This window comes from Giraffa tippelskirchi, chromosome 12 (assembly GCF_054371585.1).
Source record: "Giraffa tippelskirchi isolate mGirTip1 chromosome 12, T2T-mGirTip1v1.2.pri, whole genome shotgun sequence".
In the NCBI taxonomy this organism is placed as follows: domain Eukaryota; kingdom Metazoa; phylum Chordata; class Mammalia; order Artiodactyla; family Giraffidae; genus Giraffa; species Giraffa tippelskirchi.
The window spans coordinates 39,037,024-39,060,032 of NC_137286.1; the positions used below are offsets into that span (position 1 = coordinate 39,037,024).

The 23,009-nt window shown below is 50.3% G+C and overlaps 1 protein-coding gene across 5 annotated transcripts in view; it reads left to right on the forward strand.

Moving 5' to 3' along the window:
* The window catches only part of ENTREP2 (endosomal transmembrane epsin interactor 2), a 225,767-nt gene that overhangs the window by 194,584 nt on the left and 8,174 nt on the right, over window positions 1–23,009 (forward strand). For 2 of the 5 annotated variants that reach the window (XM_081546640.1, XM_081546641.1), the window contains exons 4-9: window positions 3,268–3,375; window positions 4,257–4,322; window positions 4,467–4,700; window positions 11,443–11,603; window positions 12,272–12,407; window positions 19,026–19,101. In XM_081546640.1, coding sequence (XP_081402766.1) covers window positions 3,268–3,375; window positions 4,257–4,322; window positions 4,467–4,700; window positions 11,443–11,603; window positions 12,272–12,407; window positions 19,026–19,101 — 781 coding nt within the window. The remainder of the gene's footprint in view (window positions 1–3,267; window positions 3,376–4,256; window positions 4,323–4,466; window positions 4,701–11,442; window positions 11,604–12,271; window positions 12,408–19,025; window positions 19,102–23,009) is intronic. The other 3 variants (XM_081546643.1, XM_081546644.1, XM_081546642.1) reach the window with 2 other exon arrangements.

Consider the following 23,009-nt stretch of genomic DNA (forward strand, 5'->3'; position numbering starts at 1 on the left):
ACCGGCCACACCCATGTCCCAGAGTCCAGCCCAGACCCACACAGCTCCCTCCACGCAGAGAACCGCAGCCCTCTCAGATTCGATGGACCCCACTGAGTTCTTCCTCACTGTTCCCAGCAGTTCCACACCCCATGCAGCCCGCCCATCTCGGGAACAGCTGCCCCTGCTCAGGCCATGAGGGTGACTGTCTTTTCTCCTTTACTCCCTCCTGTTAATCGCCAAGTCCCCTATCCGTCATATCCTTCTCTGCTTCTCATCCTCACCTGCCTCATTCATGGAAGTCACCTTGCTGTTGTTCAGTTGCTCAATTGTGTCCAACTCTTTGCAAGCCCATGGACTGCAGCACACCAGGCTTCCCTGTCCTCCACTATCTCCCAGAGTTTGCTCAAACTCATGTCCACTGAGTTGGTGATGCCACTTGTGGCTCCTCAATCCAAATATTTATATGTTAAAAATTCTCAAAAACTTCTGTGTGCCTCCATTTATCTTTGAACAGATCCTAGAAGGCATTTAAGGAACACTGTCTAGTCTGGGCACATGCGGAATTGTTTTAATGTAAGTTAAATGCAGATTGGAAAAGTTACTTCTTGTTATAAATAGTACCCAAGTCCCTAGGTGGCTAAAGGCCAATAAGATCATTTAAATTACTTCTGTGTGTATTTCCTGAGTGCCTCTTCCTTCTTTCTGGCTTCACTCTTTATATTCCTGAGCTTTAATCAAACTACTGTCACGCAAACAAGTGGACAGAACCTCCCAGAGACAGAGCAACAGCAGAGCAGTAAAAGGTGCGTGGACGTCAGAATTTTTCTCTCGCCTCAGTTGAACGGTAGGAGCAACGATATAGAATTTGTTTAGGCCACAGAAGGGCATTCTGGAGTGGGCATCCAGTCATTTCTGTGGCTGTTTTCCTTAAGCATTTGTGGACGAGGCCTTAAAGCCCTTTACTGAATACATCCTCCAGTGTTTGTGAGCAGATGAAAGTCCCCAGGTGACTGGCCATCCGTCATGAGATCGTAGATGGTGTTTATTGAACCTCACTGTGTGCTGAGCCTTGCTCTGAGCCCTTCATGTTTGTGAACTAATTTCACCTTCACAGCCCTGAAATAGGTGGGTATTGCTATTACATTTATTTATTTATTTTAACTGTGCTGGACCTTCGTTGGTGCGTGGGTTTTTCTCTAGTTGCAGTGAGTAGGGGCTACGCTCTAGTTGTGGAGCTCAGACTTCTCATTGCAGTAGCTTCTCTTGTTGTAGAACACAGACTATAGTGTGTAGGGGCTTCAGCAGTTGCAGCTTCCAGGCCCTAGAGCACAGGCTCAGTAGTTGTGGCAAAGGGCTTAGTTGCCCCTACGGCATGTGGAATCTTCCTGAATTAGGGATCAAGCCCATGTCTCCTGCATTGGCAGGTGGATTCTTTACCACTGAGCCACCAGGGAAGCCCTGTTATTCCATTTTACTGATGAGGACACTGAGGCACAGTGAAATGAGACAGCTTCCCAAAGTCACGCGGGTCATTACAGTGGATCAGAGATTCTTGGCCAGCTCCCTCTACCATCTGCAGTGGACACAGAGGCATGCTACCCAGGACCATGGCTTAGCCACAGGACAGTGGATGCACACACTCAGAACAAGCTAAGTCCAGTGAGAAAACGGTTATTACCTTCTGAATCACCAAAATTAAACTATGTTCACTCTAATTTATGTTCAGTTCCTTTCAAAAAAAATTCTTAGAAAATTGATAAACCAACAATTTGTTGTTCAGTCGCTAAGTTGTATCCAACTGTTTGCAACCCCATGAACTGCAGCAGGCCAGGCTTCCTTGTCCTCCACTATCTCCCCGAGTTTGCTCAAACTCATGCCGTTTGAGTCAGTGATGCCATCTAACTATCTCACCCCCTGTCGTCCCCTTCTCCTCCTGCCCTCAATCTTTCCCAGCATCAGGGTCTTTTCCAGTGAGTCAGCTCTTCGCATCATGTGGCCAAAGTATTGGAGCTTCGACATCAGTCCTTCTAATGAATATAATCAATTGTGTGCTGTGTGTGCTATGCTATGTCACCTCAGTCATGTCTGACTCTTTGTGACCCCACGGATTGTAGCCTACCAAGCTCCTCTGTCCATGAGATTCTCCAGGCAAGAATACTGCAGAGGGTTGCGATTTCCTACTCCAGGGGATCTTCCAGACCCAGGGATTGAACCCGCATCTATTGAACCCGCATCTCCTGCATTAGCAGGCGAGTTTTTTTGCTTTTGTTTTTTACTAGTAGCACCACCTGGAGAAGGAAATGGCAACCCACTCCAGTATCCTTGCCTGGAAAACCCCATGGACAGAGGAGCCTGGCAGGCTACAGTCCATGGGGTTGCAAAGAGTTGGACAGGACTTAGCAACTAAATAACAGCAACAGTGGCGTGGATGGTTTTGCCATGAACAAGAATAAGGGCTTCTGGTTCCTGTGATCCTCCTTACTCCCCCTCACCCTTCCCATCCCTTTCCTCTACTGGCCCTCCAGTAAAGTCCTGCAGGGATGAACTATTTATGCCTGGAACAACTTGGATGAGTCTTGAGGGAATCAAGCTGAGTGAAAAAACTCAGCTCTGAAAAGTCACATGTTTTATGCTTCCAGTTGTATCCTAGCCTTGAAATGACAAAAGTATAAAAACAGAGATCACACTCGTGGTTGACAGGGGTCTGAAAAGGGAGGTTGAGTGGGAGAGAGAGGTGAGTGTGTCTGTAAAGGGCAACGTGGGTGGGGAGGGTGGATCCTTGTGCTCATGGGGGTGTTCTGTGTGTTGACTGTGTCATTGTCCATCCTGGCTATAATATCACACTGTAGTTTTGTAAGATGCTGCCGTGGAGAAAACAAAGGGAGGGGTACCCAGGGTCCCTCTATGGTTTCTTACAACTGCAAGTGACTCTACGATTTTATCAAGAAAAGAAGTTTAAAAAACTTGAAATTTTTTTCTTATCAAAATTCTCAGTTAGACTTTATAATTGACAGAGATGGCCCACCTACTTAAATGTTGGCACTTTGAAGATTTTCTTAGACGGTAACTACCTAATAATTATCAAAATTATAAAATACATCATTTAGTATCTAATTTGATAAGAGTACACAAATATGTCTATAAAAGGCCAGTTATAATGAAAAAAAAAAAGAAAGCCCCTCAAACAGTCAGCCGCCCTTGTCCTGGACCTCAACAGCAGTGCTGAGGACCCTGCCGTCTGCATTGCCAAGACAATGCTGACGCCCTCTGCATCTTTTCCCACAGGAACTCCTCTTCAGTGTGTGTGCCCTCAATGTCCTGTCCACCATTGTGTGTGCACTGGCCACAGCCATGTGCTGCATGCAGATGGTCTCCGCCGACGTCCTGCAGATGGTAAGTGGCCCCCCGTCTTTCCCCCTCCCCCCAGCACACTCAAAATGGTGGGCTCTGGCCCCCTCCCCCAACCAGTTTGAGAGGAATGCAGCATGGACACTGCTGGCTTCCCACCAGGACAATGAGCCCTGACAGCACATGGGGCCTGGAGATCCTTGAAGGTCCCTCCATGCTGCCCTCTGGAAGACAGAAACCCACACATTCGATGCCACCGATGTACTTATTTAGGTGCAGTTGGAGCTCCTTGCTTATGGGGTCCAGCTACTGTTACATGCCTCTAGGGAGCCCCAGGTTTGTGCCCCTGAGTAACTGTGGTGACCGTCCTATAGCCTGAGACATGCTCCCGAGCCATGCAACTGTCTCTAGGCTTTAGAATTCTTTTTTTTTTTTTTAATTATCTATTTATTTGGCTGTTCCAGGTCTTAGTTGCAGCTTGTGGGATCTTTGATATTCTTTGTGGGATCTTTAGTTGCAGCATGCAAATCCTTAGTTACAACATGTGGGATCTAATTTCCTGACCAGGGATTGAACTCAGGCCCCTACATTGGGGGTACAGAATCTCAGCCACTGGACTGCCAGGAAAGTCCCCTAGAATTCACTTGTAATAAAGCAGGACTGTTAGAAGATGAGCTCTTCTCAAATTGAAAAACTGCTCCACTGTGCCTTGCACGCTTGCTCATTAACCCTCAGCTCGTAATCCAGCAGCAGGTCACTGATCAGCTATCATTGGAGTCTCCAGCCAGGGTCTTAGAGATGAAGAAGTGCTGGTCCCCAGGGGAGGGATGAGGCCAAGAGTGCAGGTCACATGCTGATTAATACATAATCAGGAATAGTGACGGTTCTTCTTTATTTGTGTGAACGGAACATGACCCACTGCTCAGTACGTTACTGCTAAAGTCAGCAAGTCAAGAAGAAATGATGAGAAGATGCTGTTCCTCATGCTAAGGGTAGGAACCCTCCCTCCCTGCTCCCCTGGGTCCCTCCAGGCCCTGCCCTGCCTCCTCCCCAATGTTTCAAGCATCTTATGAAACAAAAGGCAAGTTGTTCTTACAGGAGCCTGTGTGTTTTGTTCTTCCCCACCCACCCTGTAGCAATTCATCAGTTCACGACGCAGGGCCAGAGAGCATCATCATCAAGGTGTTAAAAATTCATCAGCTCTAATCATATGCAGCCTATTCTTCCCTATGTACCTCCACACAGCTTCACAGCCTGCCGACCTTTCCAAGAGGCGGCGGTTTTCCAAAAGACACCTAATTAAGCATCTCTTCAGCAGCAATGAACTCCTGGCCTCGCTTGCTGAGCCCTCGTATAGACATTTCTCTCCGGTATGTTGTGTGAAGGAAGGTTAAGTGCCGTGGGGGTCCACTCACCTTGGCAGATTTTCCTGTCAATCTGGAAATATCACTCCAGTCAGATCAAACTAACAGAACAGCAGGGCTGGAAACACTGAAAGTTTGCATTTCCTAGTTTTCAGAATTAAAATAGAAATTACCAACCAAATAAGAAAGTCTGTCATAGCTGTAACAGCATGCACACTGGATTGTAACGTACAGGGTCATTGTCATTCCTCCCTGGGGGATGTGAGCCGCCCATGTATATTACTCTATGACTTGATCCTATAACGTGAACTAGTCATGGCCGTCCAGCTAAGTCAATAGAGAGAGAGGTGTTTGAATATCTGCAATGGTCCCTGAGATGGAAGTCATGTCAATTATTTGGCCATCTCTCTGAGTTGCTGCTTGTTTTTCATTTGGGTCCTGTCTCTGCCTTTGCAAATGGTTCTCACCTTGTACATACAGACATCCTGAGTCTGAGGTCAGCCAGGTCTGAGTCTGGTCCCCTGGCTTCACCTGCGGACCTCCCTCAGCCTCAGTTTCCTCACTCTGGAAAGGGCACTGATTGGATACCTAGGATGTGTGTTGAGTCTTAAATGCATGGAGGGACTGTGTCCCAGTTTGCTATCAGGACCTAGCAGTCGTGACCGTGAAGGCAGTGGTCCCTGATAAACTATCAACTGGAAGTAAAGTAGGGTTGCACTTACGACAGCTGCCACCAGAGCCCCTGTCTGTCTCCTGGCCAAGTACTGGGCGGGTAAGTTTGCTTCAAAGTCTTGGCTTGGAAACAGAAATCCTTGACTCTCCTGCTGATGAGTCCTTCTCCTCCTGTGACCATGGGCGATGGAACAGACCAGGCTCTGCTCTCTTTGGAAGGCCCACTACACTGCTGACCTACAGAGCCATCAGGGAGCCTATGACCATGGTGCCTACAGGACCAGTGCCTGACCTTGGGCACATCACTGCCCGTTGGGCCCACTTTTCTCTGCTCTAAATAAGACCGTTTACATCCTGCCATCCTCACAGGGCCACCGAGAGGATAAATCAGATCACGTGTGTCATTGGGCTTTGAAAAAGCTTGGTGGCAATGTTGCCCGTTGGCTGGACCGCGTGGGTCGCGGCTCAGCCAGGCTGGCCACACGGGCTGCATCCTCTGAGAAGCGGGACAGCCTGAAGAGTCAGAGTTACATCCTGATGGATGGAGGTGAGACTCCTTTATTCTTAAGGAGGCCTCAGAAGCTCTTCTCAATTTTTTAAAATGTTCCCCCCACACACAGCTTCATTGAGGTATGCTGCTGCTGCTGCTAAGTCACTTCAGTCGTGTCCAACTCTGTGCGACCCCATAGACGGTAGCTCACCAGGCTCCCCCGTCCCTGGGATTCTCCAGGCAAGAACACTGGAGTGGGTTGCCATTTCCTTCTCCAATGCATAAAAGTGAAAAGTGAAAGTAAAGTTGCTCAGTCGTGTCCGACTCTTAGCGACCCCATGGACTGCAGCCTACCAGGCTCCTCTGTCCATTGGAGTTTCCAGGCAAGAGTACTGGAGTGGGTTGCTGTTGCCTTCTCCGTCATTGAGGTACAATTGACTGTAATTTTCTTACTTCATTTTGTCAGACCTTTTAATTAAAGAAGTAACAGAATCATTGAAACAAGGAAAATATAGAGAGAGATAAAGAAAAAGTTGACCATTTCCTTAAACTCACTGTATCCTCCTGAGGATTCTTTGCAGTGAATCTTTCATTTCTTTCTTTATTTTTTAGGACTTAAACATATGAGCTTCCCTGGTGGCTCAGCGGTAAAGAATCTGCCTGCCAGTGCAGGAGATGCAGGAGATGTGGGTTCAATCCCTGGATAGGGAAGATCCACTGGAGGAGGAAATGGCAACCCACTCCAGTATTCTTGCCAGGAAATCCTATAGACAGAGGAACCTGGTAGACTACCGTCCATGGGGTCACAAAGAGTCAGCCAGGACTTAGCAACTAAACAACAACATAAAAAAATACATGAATATTCTCTCTTCCTTCTTTTTCCCTCCCTCCCTCCTCTCTTCCATTTCTCTCTTTTTCCTTCCCTTTCTTCCTTCATTTAATCCTTGTATTTTTGCCCGAACCGGCTCACACCATGTATATTACTCTGTAACTTGATCTTTTAACCTGAAACAATCATGGCCATCCAGCCAAGTCAATAGAGAAAGAGGTGTTTGAATATCTGCTTTGGTCCCTGAGATGGAAGTCACATCAGTTATTTGGCCATTTCTCTGAGTTTCTGCTCGTTTTTGATTTGGCTTCTGCCACTGCCTCTGCAAATGGTTCTCCTTGTACATACAGTTACAACTCTCTGGACCAACCTGCACTGAACCACATGGCCAGCCAGCGTGGCTCTCCATCCTGCCTAGAAGATGCGCTGCCCGCTGCCCAGGGTACCCTCTCCTTCCCTGCCCCCTGCCCTGCAGCCTCTGCAGTTCACCCATTCACCATTTCTGCTCCCAGCAATTGGGTCCTCAGCTTTCCTAGGGTCGGTTGTATCTATCCCCAAACCAGTTTATACCAGGAGTATGTGGATTGTAAGTGCATATTCTACTACTGTGTGAACCAACAAAATATGAGTGCAAAAAGAGAATTATTTCTATTACAATAAAATTGAGTGCTCTTGAAAGATTCTCAAAAGATTTTCCAGTAAGCTGTTTTCCTCCACACTTACTTTATTGCCAGCCACCCAGCCTCAGGGACAGCCTTGTCTGTTATTACATGCATCTCCATTCAGCACCAGCTTGTTAACTTCATCTTTTGTTACTGTCATTTATGTAAAAGAGGGTCACTAGATATATTGCCATCAATTTAAATGTAGGTCGGACAACTCTAGGGGGTTGGGATAAAAACTAAAAAAAGTCTAGGGGTTGTCTGTACACACACTGCTACCCAAGTATCTTTAAGTTCTGGCTGTGCTGTAAAAACACAGACCTAGAAAGTCAGAGAATGTTGTACAGGTGTGTTTTATGCAAGAAAAGCCATGGGGCACTCCCATCAACAGACTGTGACTCACAACAAAGGCCTTATCCCATGTGGAAGGAGCCCACAATTTTATTCTTATTTCTGTGGATCAACATTTTGGAATAATTAATAATTTGGGAAGAATTCATATAATGAAGACATGTCTACATGAGATGCAAATTGTTATACCTATGGTCAGAATTTATCTAACTGAATTCCTGTAATACATTTGGAAATAGTGGACCATTATTTCCAAAAGACCATCTGATGATAAAATTCCATTTATTGATATAGTTTCATGGAGAAAGCATTTACCTCCACAGGCCTATAATTGCATGTTTTTAGTTTTATTTCCTACGTGTAATCTCAGTTTTTCATTTTTGCAGTAAGCTGTTTTCCTCCCCACTTATTTTATTGCCTGCCACCCAGCCTTAGGGACATCGTCTGCTATTACACGCATATGCCTTCGGCACCAGCTTGTTAGCATCGTCTTTTGTTGCTGTCATTTATGTTCTCCACTTGTCCTGTGCCTTGTTGAAATGGAGCTGCCTCAGATGTGGCAGGCAGAGTACCGTGCCTTCACAGACATGGTGCAGCGGGCTTGCCCACGGAGCTAAGAAGGGGTGCTGGCCAGAAATACGGAGGGATAGAGTGCCCCCTAGGAGCTCCCAGATCAGTCAAGTTCACCTGCATCTTCTACCCATCCGGCCCGCCTTGGACCCACAGTGACTCTCCTTGAAGTCTGGGTTCACCACAAAGGTCTTTAGGTCCTAGGTGTTACTTACCTATCCGATGAGGATCGATGGATGTCTGCTTGATCTAAAAAGCCAGTTACATCAGACTTACGTAAAAATGATGCATTTATACCATGAACATTGTATTTTGACTTTAAAAATGCAAATGAGCATTTGTTGCCCTGTCTTGGTGAGGCACCATTCTCTTCATTTTGACTATAGGTCTCTTTGGTGTATCAGGTTATTCGTGGAAATCACACCCTCTGTGATTTCCAGATTTAGTTCCTTTCAGCTGGAGTCAGCCGTGTGAAGCCATCTGCATGGATGTTTTATGATCCTGACGACTGCCTGGCCAAGACCCACCTTGGCAGCAGTTTCTGCTTAGCTATGAAGTCTTTTCCAGAGCCTCCAACTCAGTTTTCACAGAACAAGCAAGTTTTCTTGTCTGCATTCATATTTCACTGTAAATTATGGTAGTAACTTAAACTGGTCTGAACCTGTTTGAGGAGGTTTCCCTGCTCACCTGAGGGAGAGGTAGAAGGACCAGAGAGCAGCATGCCTGGGGGGCTGTCACTCCTAGGTCCAGAGTGCAGGAAGGGAGAGCTCCAGCTTACCGACAAGAGGTCCATTTAGAAACCTTTTCCATGGCAATAATCCTGCTCTTTCTACCAAGGACGTGCATGCATGCTAACTCGCTTCAGTTCTGTCCAACTCTTTGCGGCCCCATGGACTGCAGCCTGCCAGGCTCCTCTGTCCATGGGATTCTCCAGGCAAGAATAGTGGAGTGAGTTGCCATACCTTCCTCCGGGGGATCTTCCCAACCCAAGGATCAAACCCACATCTCTTCTGTCTCCTGCACTGGGAGGTGGGTTCTTTACCACTAGCGCCACCTGGAAAGCATGTGCCTAACATGGGTTCTTCCCCCAGAGCATACCCATGAGAACAGGCTTCTCTCCAGCAGAGACTAAAATGCAAAGTCCTCTTTTGAGGATGATGAGAGCTGGGCAGTGATGCCCACGCCAGTTGTGTGAACACCTCAGACAGGTACCATCCTCACACTGCTCACCAGGCACAGGTACCCCTTTGTCATCACACGGACCACCCAAGGCTTGTACAGGTGTCCCAGGACAAGCAGAACCACATGGGAAGGAAGTGATTCTTCAGAGCCCGTTTCCTCCCCAGCACACTCGGGCTCTGCACCTGGCCATCACCCTGCAGACTTGGGGCCACAGAGGAAACAGTGGGCAGCAAGCATTTCTGCACATCCTGAGGATGACTGGGAGGTTGAGGGTGAGAGAAGACAGGATCCAGGGAGAGAGAACAGACCTTGTTTGGTATTTGAGGTTGGTTCAAAGGGCAGATGGAGGATTAGGGGGTACCCATGGGTTAGTGGGTAAGGAGGCTGGAAACCTGGCGGGATTCAGGGAGGGGAGGCACGTAAAAGAGTTTTAAAAGGGGTTAACTTCATCTGGTTGGATTAAACGTAGCTTTTTAAAGCAGAACAAGAGGAAGAAAACCAAGGCAGAGAAGTGAGTTAGATGCTCTCGAAAGGAGAAGATAATCTGAGGGCTGCCTGGAGGTGGCAGCCAGGAGATATTGTTCACCTGTGAAGTGGATGCTCATAGAGCATCTGCTGGGCCTGGGGTACCAGGCGAGGCTCAGAGATAAGACACAGACAGGACCCAGGGCCAGGGAGGGAAAAGGACTCACCCTTGGAATTTCAGCACAGCTCCTACAGGGATCTGGTTACTTCCCAGGGGTGAACAGTAGAGGACAGAGGGGAGGAGGGGCAGGAGCAGTCTGAGGAACCCCTCCTCCCTGGCTGCCTCTTTGTCTGACTCCCTCTCACGCCCCTGTGGGTAGAACCTAACAGGACACCAGCTGCCGGGGAGACCGTGGGGTGTGGCTCTCCACCCGCCTGTCTCAGAGCAAAGTCCAGGGCCAGTGACCCCGGGCTCCCAGATAGACGCTGCCTTGGCAGACAGATTTGAGGGATGTTGGGGAGATATCGGGGTAACTCATGGGGTTCCACTGTGGAAGCCAAGGAGCCAGGTGACTGCTGCTAAGTCTGAGATGCTTTCTTGAGGACAGGGCAACACCCCCTGGAAAGGCCATCTGGACTTTAGGGCAGAAATGGGGACCTCTGTTTAACCTTTAAAAAGCCTCCCTCGCATGACCACATTGACTCCTTTAAACCTACTAATAGGATCGCCTGAACCTCCTCACCTCTCTCATTCCTGGTGGAATTGGACCTTCCACGGGAAAGCACTTTGCCTTTTGCGTTTCATGATTGAGGGTATTGTTGATTTCTCTAATTCCTGAGTCTTCACCCCATGAGACCCCCAGGACCCTTGGCCTCATCCTGGCTGCTCAGCATTGTGCAGTGGCCGTGGGGCAAGCTTTCCAAAGTCAAGGTTGGCAGACACATCCGCACTGCCCTTGGCCATGGAAGCACCTCTGTCTCAGATGATTAAGCACACAAGCCTCAGCTCACACCTGCTGGAGGGGCATTGGCCGGGCTCTGTGTGGAGAAGGCAGGAGCCACATGCAGCCCAAGTTAGTGGCAGAGATAGGAGTGAAGTCTTCCTGGACTGTGCTTTGCCTCAGAAGACACATGTCTGTGTAACAGCAGGGGAACGGAGCGCGATGAGGCTCCAGAGGGAGGGGGATCCTCGCAGAGCCATTGTTTCACGTATATGTTTAGCCAGTTCCCTTGAGTAAATAATCAGCCTGCAGTGCGGGTTGATCCCTGGGGTCAGGAATATTCCCTTGGATAAGGAGATGGCTACACACTCCAGTATTCTTACCTGGAGAATTCCATGGACAGAGGAGCCTGGCGGGCTACAGTCCATGGGGTTACAAAGAGTTGAATACAACTGAACAACTAACACTGTTTGACAGGTTGAAGTCCCTGAGTTCCAACTGTGTCATTAAAGCTTCGGTGCAATTAGCTTCATGAGACACAAGCCACACCAGCCGACTGATCACTCGGAACCTCTCTGTCTTCCAGTTCCTTCCACAAAGGGCACCTTCTACCAGCCCGGCCTGCCTGACCCCTCATGGTACCGTGCTCCACCAGACTTTGGATTTCGATGAGTTCGTGCCCCCGCTGCCTCCTCCACCCTATTACCCTCCAGAGTACACCTGCACACCCACTGCAGAGGCCCACAGGTGGGTGTCTCTGGGGACACCTCCCTGAGGGATACTGGGGCCCAAGAATGGGAAGCCGTCTGGGGATGAGGGCGACATGAGATGCTCATTGTCCATGCAGGTGAGCAGAGGGGAGGCGGATGAAGGCCTGAATGTTGGTCCTGACAGCAGAGCCCCGGGTGGGGTGGTGGTGAAGTGGGATGCTCAGAGACCTATGTGCTTCCTCTGGCCTCACTGCAGGGTATCCAAGGGGAAACCCAGGCAGGACCAGTCCTATTCCACTCTTAGAAAACACAGTACAGCTCTCAGGTTGAACATGCATGCGTGCTCAGTCGTGTCTGACTGTTTTTGACCCCATGGACTGTAGCCCACCAGGCTTCTCTGTCCATGGGATTCTCCAGGGAAGAATACTGGAGTGGGTTGCCTATTTCCTGTCAGGTTACAGTCACATTTAATTAAAGATGAAATCAGCTGTAAGATGGTTTTCATTGTCACGGAAAAGGCCATAAAGTTGGTGAAAGTTCCAGTACCCTTTGAGAGCAATAAACAAGAGTTAGAACCACCTAGTGAATGAGGCTTTTTTTCACACACCCAAGAATTCCGTGTGGGAATTGTTCCAATTGCCCTGAGGGCAATGGGAACAGCTGGCTCCTTCCCCAGAGGGTGACCTTCCTCCTTCTGCCACTCAGGGGCCTCCACCTGGACTTCGCTTCCTCCCCGTTTGGCACTTTGTATGGTGTCGCCATCAACAGCCCAGGCCTGCTGTACCCTGCTGAGCTCCCGCCACCCTACGAGGCCGTGGTAGGCCCGAGCCCCACCAGCCAGGTGAGTCCCCGGCTCTCCAACAGGCCGGTTCCCTGTTCCCGGCCTTTCTGCCTTCTTTGGAATCTCTCGCAGCTGTTCAGCAAACCTGTGGGTACTGGTGTCTCAGGCCTGTCTAAGCAGGAGGCAGGGGCAGGGAGCCCTGAGTATGCAGGGGGCTCTGGGCTGTTTCAGCTACAGGCCACTGTCTTGGTTGGCCAGACACATGACAGAGCTGGTTTGAACCCCTGCTCCTGCCAGAACCCTGGTGGCTACAGCCAGGGAGGGGCCTGAGCCCAGAAGGCACACACTCAGGTTATGTGGCCTCGGTTTCCTCATCTGTGAAGTGGGATCATAATAGTACCAAGCCCTTCAGGTGGACCAGGACAGTTGTAATGGACAGGGCTGGGCATATGGCAGGGTCTGATTTGGCAAAAGCTACTTGCACTTCTTTGGTATTATCATCACCATCCTTGTCATCATGCTGTCATTGCTGAATATCGAGGGTCACTGGCCAGGGCAGAGACACCTTGAACACAGGGAAATGTCGCATTGGCCCAAATACAGATGTAGTGATGGGGCCACATGGTGGCCCCTTGGGTAACTGCAGGGATTGGACAGTGTGTGTCTGATGGGGGACACACAGCCATCCAGGGAGGAGGCTGCAGCCACTCCTGGGCCCCATATACCAGGCAGAGGAGACACAGATGGGACCGGGACTTCCAGGGGCACAGCCGTGAGGCTTCCACAGCCATGGATCCACCCCCCAACCCCCCGCAGAGGTGGTACAGGCCCAACCTCGCGCTGTCACCCTGTGAGTCAGGTTGCGCGGTGACCAGGCCAGGCTCCAGGGCCTGTGTGTTCCCACCACCCCCTGAGGAGTGGCCCTGGAGACCCCCTGTGCCGGGCTCAGCTTCCAGGGATGTGACTGGACAGTCCTATCTTCAGGGGATCAAGTTCTATAGGCCGGTGGTTGTGTGACAGGAAGAAAAGGGAAGAGGCTCGGCGCCTGGGGGACGTCTCTACCACAGGCTCTCCTCAGACTCCTGGGGTGTGACTGCCACCCACCCAGCCAAGGCAGAGGCTCCTGACACCTCAGGGCCTGCTCCCACCGAGAGGTCCTGAGACTGTCAGTCCAGCAGAAGGACTCGGCTGAGTCTCCTGGCCATTTTCCCGTCTTGGGAAAGGACAGACAGGGGAACGGCCGCAGAAGGAGAAGGCAGCAGTGTGACATGGGTGACTGTCGTCTATAGACCCATTAATGACCAAATTCTCTGGAACTTTTCCCTTTAAAGCAAAGCAGAGCATTCTGCCTTCCTGAAGTGGTTTATTTTTCTCTTCATGATAAAAATTGATCAGTCAGTATTGTCAAGGGAACCTGCTTCCTGTGAGAGTGGTCAGAGCCCTGAGCAGAGCTCCAGGTACTGTGAGGCACTGGGCAGGGATGCTGGTCCCTGGGTGGGTCCAGGGATCCTGGGAGCTGAGGCCTCAGCCATTGGCAGGTCAGCAGGTCAGGGAGGAGGGGTGTGCTCCCAGGGGAGGGAGTTCCTGCAAAGGCTCAGAGGGAGGGGCAGATGTGAGATGGGGAGACAACAATCTACTTGCTGGTCCTCGCTGGGTACCAGGGTCATCAGAACATCCAAGGGAATGTCTGTGGCTGATAGGGTCTGGACTTTGGGTCTTAGAGAGGTTGGGATTCGCTGCAGAGGTGGTCACTGAAGCCCTGGAGCCAGGGGATGAGGGCCAAGGAGAAGGCATGGCTGGGGGGTCCCAGAAACCAGTGCTCAGGGAGGAAAGCACCAGCCAGGTGTTGCCCGGAGGTTGTTAAAGATTGAGCCCCATCCACCTGGCTCACCATCCAAGGTCTACTGGTGACTTTGGCAGGACCAGCTGCCATGGGGGTAGGGGAGTGGGCAGGACAAGATGGCGTCAGGAAGGGGGGGTGTGGCACCCAAGGAGGGGCACCAGGAGTGTGGACACTTTTTCTAGGCTCCGGGGGGCCTTCTGACTCTGTGGAGGGCTTGTCAATCAAATGCAGATGCTGGGCCAACCCCCAGCACTCTGGGGGCTGCTGAGAATCAGCCTGGCTCACAAATCCCCACTGCAGCTGCTACACATTTGGGAATGGGGGTCAATGGCTCTGGCAAGATGCTCCAAGAAGAGGCTGGATAGGAAATAGTTGGGGGTGGGGGTAGGGTGTGGGAACAGGATGAGGGGGGTTATGAAAGGGTTGTGCCAGGGCCTGGAGCATGGGACCAGGGGCTCCCCAGGGCCAGGGGAGGGAGGGCCCTGGAAGACAGGAGGGGCTGACCCAGGAGCAGACAGGCAGCTCAGCCTGTAACCAGCAGGGGCACTGCAGGGCGGCTGGGGAACTGGAGACCCCAGGAAGCCCACAAGGCTGTGTGATTCTCCTCAGCTACCTTGGGGTGGGAGGGACCCCTGCCACCTCCCCCTCCACATCCCCCTTCGCACCGCAACCCCTCTGCCACACAGAGCTCCAGGGTCCCCTGGCCTGCATCTCCATAGTCCCTCCATGTCCAGAGGAGAGGAGCCGAGCAGTGATTCTCAGGTCTGTGTGCACCACCCCGTGGACAGTGGCAGGGCAGGAGCCAGCGAGAAGCCCCAGCCATGCTCCTGCCCTGCCGGGCCTCCGAGGACCCAGTGGGCTGGGAAGCAGCTTTGGGTTTGAGGGTGCCATTTGAGGCACCCCCACACTTGGACCTAGAAGGATGTTGATCACTATTTTACTCTCTTTTTTTTCCTGAAGACTAGACTACATCTGAGGATGATGATGGTAATACCTGTTCTAAGACCCATATATCATTTTCCAGAAGTATGAGGAATTCTCTAGGTGGAGATTTCTTTCACAAGATTTTGGGGAAGAAATTTTCAAGGGCAAAGACCCATCTCATATGAGCTTGTGTTGGCTCAGAGACTGCCAGATTACAAGCGCCTGCACAATTGATTGTTGTCACTGGATGTGGCCCCCCTTCCCTGGGCCTGGCTGACAGCATCTGTGATGAAGAGGCCACCACACCCCTCCTCCTCCCTATCCAGGGGCCGCCAGCTGACTCTCTCTGACCCTGTGGCCTGCCAGCACTTTCCAATTCCACAGACGCCCCGGGGAAGCAGGGGGAGTTGGGGGGGCTGGGAGTCCAGGAACCCCTCCCGTTCATGGAAGGGACACTGCGCCTGCCAGTTGCCCCCTCCCCCAGGCAGCCCTCCCCCTAACTGGACAGTCAGGAGCAGCTCCCTTATAGCATGAGCCCTTCTCCCCGGAATATGAGGTTAATTACACCCTTGTTAGGACAGATGTGTACAAATAGGCACAAATGTGCCTGTTTGTGCTCCTTATGATAAAGAGAGGAAGACAACTGCCCCTGGAAAGACAAGCAGATGCTGTGCAGGTCTGAGCAGGGCAGAGGCTGCACATCTCAATAGATTTTTGACTTGGAAAGAAACATGCCCCCCCACCTCCACGCTCAGCATGTTCGTTTTGACCTTATGTTTCGGCTGCATTCAGGTTCCATTCTGACTTGGTCTGCGATGAGCCCTCTTCTCCATGGCCTGAGCTTGGGGCAGGACTGGAAGCAGGTTTCTTTCTACAACAGGAAAGTGGGCAAATTTGCCAGGTTGACGTCCTACACGTGTTCCGGGGGGTCCATAAGACCATGCACTGGTTCACAGTTTCCAAGATCCAGAGGTGAACGGGGTCCCCTTCCTCGAGGTCACAGGACAGGGACGAATGGACTTCTCTGTGGCCTCGGAGGAAGGGCCAGCTGGGCCATCATGGATGGATGGGGCTTGTGAGCCAGAGCAGCTCCTTGCGGAGGCCTAGGGGGCAGGAAGAGAGTTCACGGGAATGATGTGGATACAGATTGATGACCCTGGACGCCACACTGTAGAGCTTCCTTTGAACAGCTGGGCATCTGGGGTGGATGTGACCCAGCAAGCTTTAGGATTTTGGTGGCAATACAGTGGATGGGGCCAGAAGTTGTGAGAAAGGCAAGGGACATGACAGAGCTGTGTCCAACCCCAAGTCCTCAAAGTTATTATTTATATTTTCAGACAAAATGACCTTTACATTTGAAGACCTGTAAGTCACGTATCTTGAAAGATTGTTTTGGAACGTGAGCCCAAAATCTTAGTGCCCCTTTTCCTCGACTGCTGATTACTGCCCGTCCCTGCCCCACCCCCCACCCCCACCAAGGACAGCGCTCTGTGAACCTACGACACAGCCGCCTGACCTCAGCCAGGAGTAGGAAACTCATTTACAGACACAGGGCAGAGTTTCCACGCACGACGTCTTAGCCCCAGCTTCCTACAAGAAAGGGAGATGGGGGAACTTGGCTTATTTGCCTAAATGCCGATTGACTTTTCAGTTACGATAAGTGATCAAAACAACACATCTGGGAATAAACAAATGCAGGCATTGGAGCGTCCACATTACGTCATTCATGCAGCCTCTCCTTTCCCAGCCCTTTCACCCTCTGTCCTGTGGGAGCTGTTATGAGCCTTTATTGCTAAACTCAGATTTCAGCTCCAATTCTATGCTGCAAATATATTTCTTCCACTGCCTCTGTGTTTCACCGACAATGCTGGTTGAAGTGAGCAGTCGTTCCCCCACAGCTGAGCTGCGGCCAGGTGGCCTTGGACATGGGGTGATGGGGGCGAGGCACATTCAAGTTCAACCCTGACACCCTGCTCACCAGGGTGATGGACGCCCTGCTCCCAGGAGCTGTCTCCTCTTGACACTAGGTTTGACTGTGAGCCAGAGGGAAGCCGGTGCCGCTTCTGCAAAACATGACATGAATCCAATTTCCTCCTGACCTTGTCTTGCCGTGTATTTTACTTCTCTTGTTTTATTTATATTTCTTTATTGCCAGAAGCTTTTTATTTTCAGGCCTGAAGTTGCCACCCACTCCTACAAAAAAGAAAAGGGAGTCAAAAAGAAGGTTAGATACAGGCAAGAGTTAGAAAGGAAACAAACCTCTGGGCACTGTTCCTTTTTTGTGATCTTGCAGGGAGCTGTTTAGTTTTGTTTTTATTATTTATTTATTTGTCTGTGCCCAGTCTTAGTTGCCAAATAAATAAATATTAAAAAAAAAAAACAACCAGCTTCCTTCAAAAATTACAAAAAAGGTTCACATTCGGATTGCCGAATGTGGGATCTTTGATCTTCTTTGGTGGCACGTGGAATTTTTATGTTGTTGTTTCAGCGTGTGGAATCTTTAGCTGTAGCCTGAGAACTTTTAGTTGCTGCATGTTGAATATAGTTCCCTGACCAGGGATTGAATCCGGACCCCCCTGTACTGGGAGCACAGAGTCTTAGCCACTGGACCACCAGGAATGTCCCTGGCTGGAGATTCTTTACACAGATTTCCCACACAGGTTACCTGGTGTGGATGTTGTGAATTTGCCCCAACTGACCTTTCCCCGGCAGGGAGGGAGTGCTGAATGCTGGATGGTGTTATATACACGCAGGATCCAAGGGACGATTGGGGCACCTCCCTGTCTGATCCCTGTGGGTGTGCAGCTCACCCCTCTGGTGGGGTGGAGTGGGGTGGGGGCCAGTAGCCCATCCCCCAGCCTGCTTGACAGAGGAGAGGTGGGCGCCCACTATAAGCTTCCGATTGAGCAGGAGAGAGACAGAAATGTAATTACTGAGCTGGAACCAGGCCCGCCACAAAGCCCACCTGACCTTCCCAGCCTCCACCAGGTCATTACTGGCCAGCAGTCCTGAAATACCTCGAAGACCCAGAGATGGTGTTCATGAGAGGCACAGGGTCAGTGCACACAGGGTTCACGCCTTCAGGTGCATGGCTGGGGAGGGGAGAGGAGAGGCTGCTGTGCCCTGAATCAGGGAGGGGCGGACCCCTGGGGCAGATCCCAGCCCAAAGAGGGCATGTGGGGAGCAGACATGCCCCATCCCTGCCCAGCAGAGGAGGCTGGTCTCTCCCCTCACACTCCCCAGGCCTCTCTGGGTCTAACAGTCATTCAAGAAGAAAGCTGCAAAAGTATGAGGACCGTGCACCCTGATTCAAGTTTCACAGCCACCCCCTCCACTGGGCTTGGGGGCCTGCGTCAACTTGGCACACACTCCATGTGCACCTGGACCCCTGGCCTTGGGAGCAGCCTCCCAACCCCACGTGCTAGCAGAAGGCAGAGGAGAGGGCCGGGTGCATGCAGCCCTGGGGAGTGCAGAGCATGTTCAGTGCCCGCCCGTGTGCAGACTGCCAGCCCAGAGCACTGAGGTGCCATGAGTGTTGGTGCCACGGTCCTTCTCTTCCCAGGATGAGGGCAGGGAGAGAAGAGGGGGTGGGGGTGAGGGAAGGGCTGTCCTGCCACCTCTAGTGAGGCAGGGACCCTGTGTGACCTCCGTCAGTCCCAGACAATGCCTGTAAATGGAAGGTGAGTGGGCTCAGGGTGAGTACATGGTTCTGAGTGCAGAAGATCCAAAGAAGGAGCTTCAGTCTTGGAAATAGCGTCTCCCTCCACCCACCCCACACATTCAGGGGAGAAGATTGGAGCCCTGCTCACATGTCTGTGGAAGACGAGCTCTGGAGTCAACCTGCCTTTCTAGAGGCGGCTGTAACGCACCCTCCAGACAGCAGACCACCCACATCCTGTTTCTCACTGCAGCTCCCGAGCGCGGACCCACAGGTGACTGAACCCGGCTCCGGGGACCCTGAAGTCGCTGCGGGCTTCAGTTCACAAGGTAAGTACACCCTCTTCAGTCTGAAACATTAAGATGGTAGTCTTCCAGGCGTGTCTCCTCCTCCCTTTTTCTTCTCTTCTCCTGTTACATCCTCTGTCTCCTCCTCTTTAAGGGATGGGAGCTGCTGGAGCCACTCCTGCTAAATACAGGGGAGGCTCCACACATCCTCCTCTCTGCCCCAGTGATCAGACCTGGGAACCTCATACTTTCTCCAGGGGGCTTTGTCCGCCCCCCCCCTCACCTCACCCCAGCGCCGTTTCCCTCTCATTTGTTGTCGTTGTTCAGTCTCTCAGTCGTGTCCGACTCTTTGCGACCTCATGGACTGCAGCACACCAAGCTTCCCTGTCTTTCACTATCTCCCAGAGTGTGCCCAAACTCACATCCATTGAGTCACTGATGCCATCCAACCATCTTGTCCTCTGTCGTCCTCTTCTCCTCCTGCCTTCAATCTTTCCCAGCATCAGGGTCTTTTCCAACAGGCCAGCTCTTTGCATCAGGTGGCCAAGGGATTGGAGCTTCAGCTTCACCATCAGTCCTTCCAATGAATATTCAGGATTAATTTCCTTTAGGATTGACCAGTTTGATCTCCTTGAGTCCAAGGGACTCTCAAGAGTCTTCTCCAACACCACAGTTGAAAAACATCAATCCTTCGGCGCTCAGCCTTCTTTATGGTCCAACTCTCACATGCATGCACTGTAAAAACCATAGCTTTGACTGTACAGACCTTTGTCGGCAAAGTGATGTCTCTGTTTTTGAGTACACTGTCAAGGTTTTCATAGCTTTTCTTCCAAGGAGCAAGAGTCTTTTCATAGCCAATTTTGAATCAGTTCGCCTATATCTTGTTGGGATCTTGACAGGAATCACATTAAACCTGTGCAGCTATTTGAACAGAATCACCATCTTTTCTTTTTTTTTTTGCAATATTGTGTTAATGTCTGCTGTACAGCAAAGTGACTTTGTTATACATATACACACATTCTTTTTTCATATTCTTTTCCATTGTGGTTTATCCAGGATATTGAATATAGGTCCCTGTGTCAGACATTAGAACCTTCTTGTTTGTCCAATCTTTACATACTAGTTTGCATCTGCTAATCCCAAACTCCCAGTCCTTCCCACCCCTGACTCCCTCTCCCCCTTGGCAACCCCAAGTCTGATTTCCATATCTGAGTCTGCTCCTGTTGTGTAGATTAAGTTCATTTGTTCAGTATTTTAGGGAATCATCATCTTTCTAAAGGTGAGTCTTCCAAGGCACAAACACAGTCTGTCTCTGTGGATTTCAGTCTGTGGTTTCACAGTATCATTTTCACCTACAGCTCCTGGGTAGGTTTTGTTGATGTGCATGTTACATGTTTCATTTTCCCTGGAGCAACTGTGATGGCACTGGATTTACACCTTTGGTTTCTGCATGTTCATGGTCAGTATGTGTGACTGACTGTGACTCAGAGGGGATTCACTCATGCATTCACCTCAAATTGGACAACCTTGCTGAACGCACTTATTGCCTATGTGCATGCAAAGTCGCTTCCGTCCTGTCCAACTCTTTGTGACCCTGTGGACTGTAGCCCACCAGGCTCCTGTGTCCATGGAATTCTCCAGACAAGAATACTGGAGTAGGTTGCCATTTCCTTCTCCATGGGATCTTCCTGACCCAGGGATCGAACCCATGTCTCTTGCACTGCAGGCAGGTTCTTTACCTTCTGAGCCACTTGGGAAGCCCAAAGATATAGTCACACGACACAAGCCAAGGAGTAGGGGGCAGTGTGCAGAAATGAGAGTTACCAGCCTTGGACCATGAGTTTTTCCTGTAATGTTGTTCTAATTTTATCAGGTTTCTATTAACAACATATATTCAGAGATAAGTCACATTTGTCTCTCTGTGACTGCATGTCCTTGAGGAACTCAATCACTGGACTTTCACTGACATTGAGAAATTTGGGATCAATTTTGTGTGCATATGTCCCATCTCATCAAATTATATACATTAAATAGATACAGGGCTTTTGCATACAAATTACACACCAATAAAGCTGTAAAAGAGAAGAGGAGAATTAGGATCAAAGAGTCCACAGGAATGAATACTATTCAAAAGACTTTTAATACACTGCTGGGTAGTCTTGAAAAGATTTTTTGATAGTGTTTATGATGACAGTGTCTAGGTCTAAAGTTTTCTAATGAAACAGGAAAGTGTTCTTTCTTTCCTGCATTTATACACTCGATTTTGAGCCCTTGCCCAATTATTTTCTTGGGATAAATTCCAGCAAGAAAAATTGCCAGGTCCAGGCGAACATGTGTTTTAGACTTGGGGGTATTGACCACTCTGTGTTCTGAAAGGTTTTATTACAAGTTCATGTTCCCACCAAGGGTGCTTGTGACAACCCCCCTCCCCAGACATTGTCACTCCTGGGGACCTTAACCACCCTTAAAGGTGAACCTGACACACACACAGGACTGTGTTTCTATACCTTTTTACATGTTTATCATCAACTTGTAGGTCTGTTTTGGGGTCCATTTTTTTCTCTAACAGTTTTTTTTAGATTTATAAGAAAAATTGGAGAAGGAAATGGCAACCCACTCCAGTATTCTTGCCTGGAGAATCCCAGTGACGGAGGAGCCTGGTGGGCTGCCATCTATGGGGTCGCACAGAGTCAGACACAACTGACATGACTTGGCAGCAGCAGCAGCCAGTATTCTTTCCTGTGAAATCCCATGGACAGAGAAGCCTGGCATGGAGTTCAGGTTCATGGTTCCATGTTCCTGTTCATGGAGTCGCAAAGAGTCAGATACAACTTAGCAACTAAAGAACAACAACAAATAAGAAAAATATTTGCTAAATAGAGAAGTGAGGAAACGTGTCAGAGCGACAGTTTTCCTATTTATGACAGGCTTGCTTCCCCAGTTCAGGCTTTGTTTCTCAAAGCCTGTTAACGAGGCCTTCACCATACACAAGTTTGCCATTCCTTTTGTTGTCAAATGTATCAAGCTTTTCCTTTACGGTTTCTATCAATATCATGTTTATAAAATCTTTCTCCACCCCATGGCTGCAGGTTTATTGTCACATATTTTCTTCTTACAGTATCTTAAAGAAGGAAAGTGTTAATGATCCTGAAGAATTTTTTTTTTTTTGCATGTGATCTGTGAGGTCCGGCTCATCTTTGTTTTTCCAAATGGACAGATGGGACTGATGGTCTCAAACCACCTCTTGGGCAGCAGCGGTGGACAGTGGGGCATGGGGTGGCTGAGCACAGGTGCTGCTGGAAGGGGTCGCTTCAGCCAGCTCCCACTTGGCCGCCTGTCACCTCTTTCCCACCCTCTCTCAGCTGTGTGTCCTTGGCCAGGGACTGGGGGTGACTGGGTGGGCCCTGGGCATGGGATGTGCATGGATGTGGGGCACATGGGACCTCTGGGAATAGAGAGGCTCCCCCAGCACCCAGAGGAAGGAGAGGAAAGAACAGGCCCCAAAGCCTCCCCTCACCTCCCTGCAGGAGTTCACGCTGCTGTGGTTCTTATCATGTGTCCCCCAGGTGGGCCACTCTACTTGAACATCTACTTCAGTCAGGAGGCAGGGCAGTGAGGTGGTCCTCAGGCCCTGGTGTGCATACAGATCTCCTGGGGACCCTGTTTAGATCCTGGTCTAGTCCCGCCTCAGGGCCACCTGTGGAGAGGCAAGGGGTGGAGCCCGGCCTGAGAAGCAGTTTTCACACCTGGGGCATCAGGGCAGCTTGGTCAATACCTGGTGCCAGGCCACCCCCAGAGTGGTCAGGGCTGGGCTAACCCCCTACCTGACAAGGGGCTGCACTCTGGGCCTGTGTCGGGGCAGACAGGTTCTCAGATCCACTGGGACCTGGCTGGGGGTGCTAGGGTCCCTCCAAGCCCCCACCTCTCTCTGCACAGGCCCTGCCCTTGGA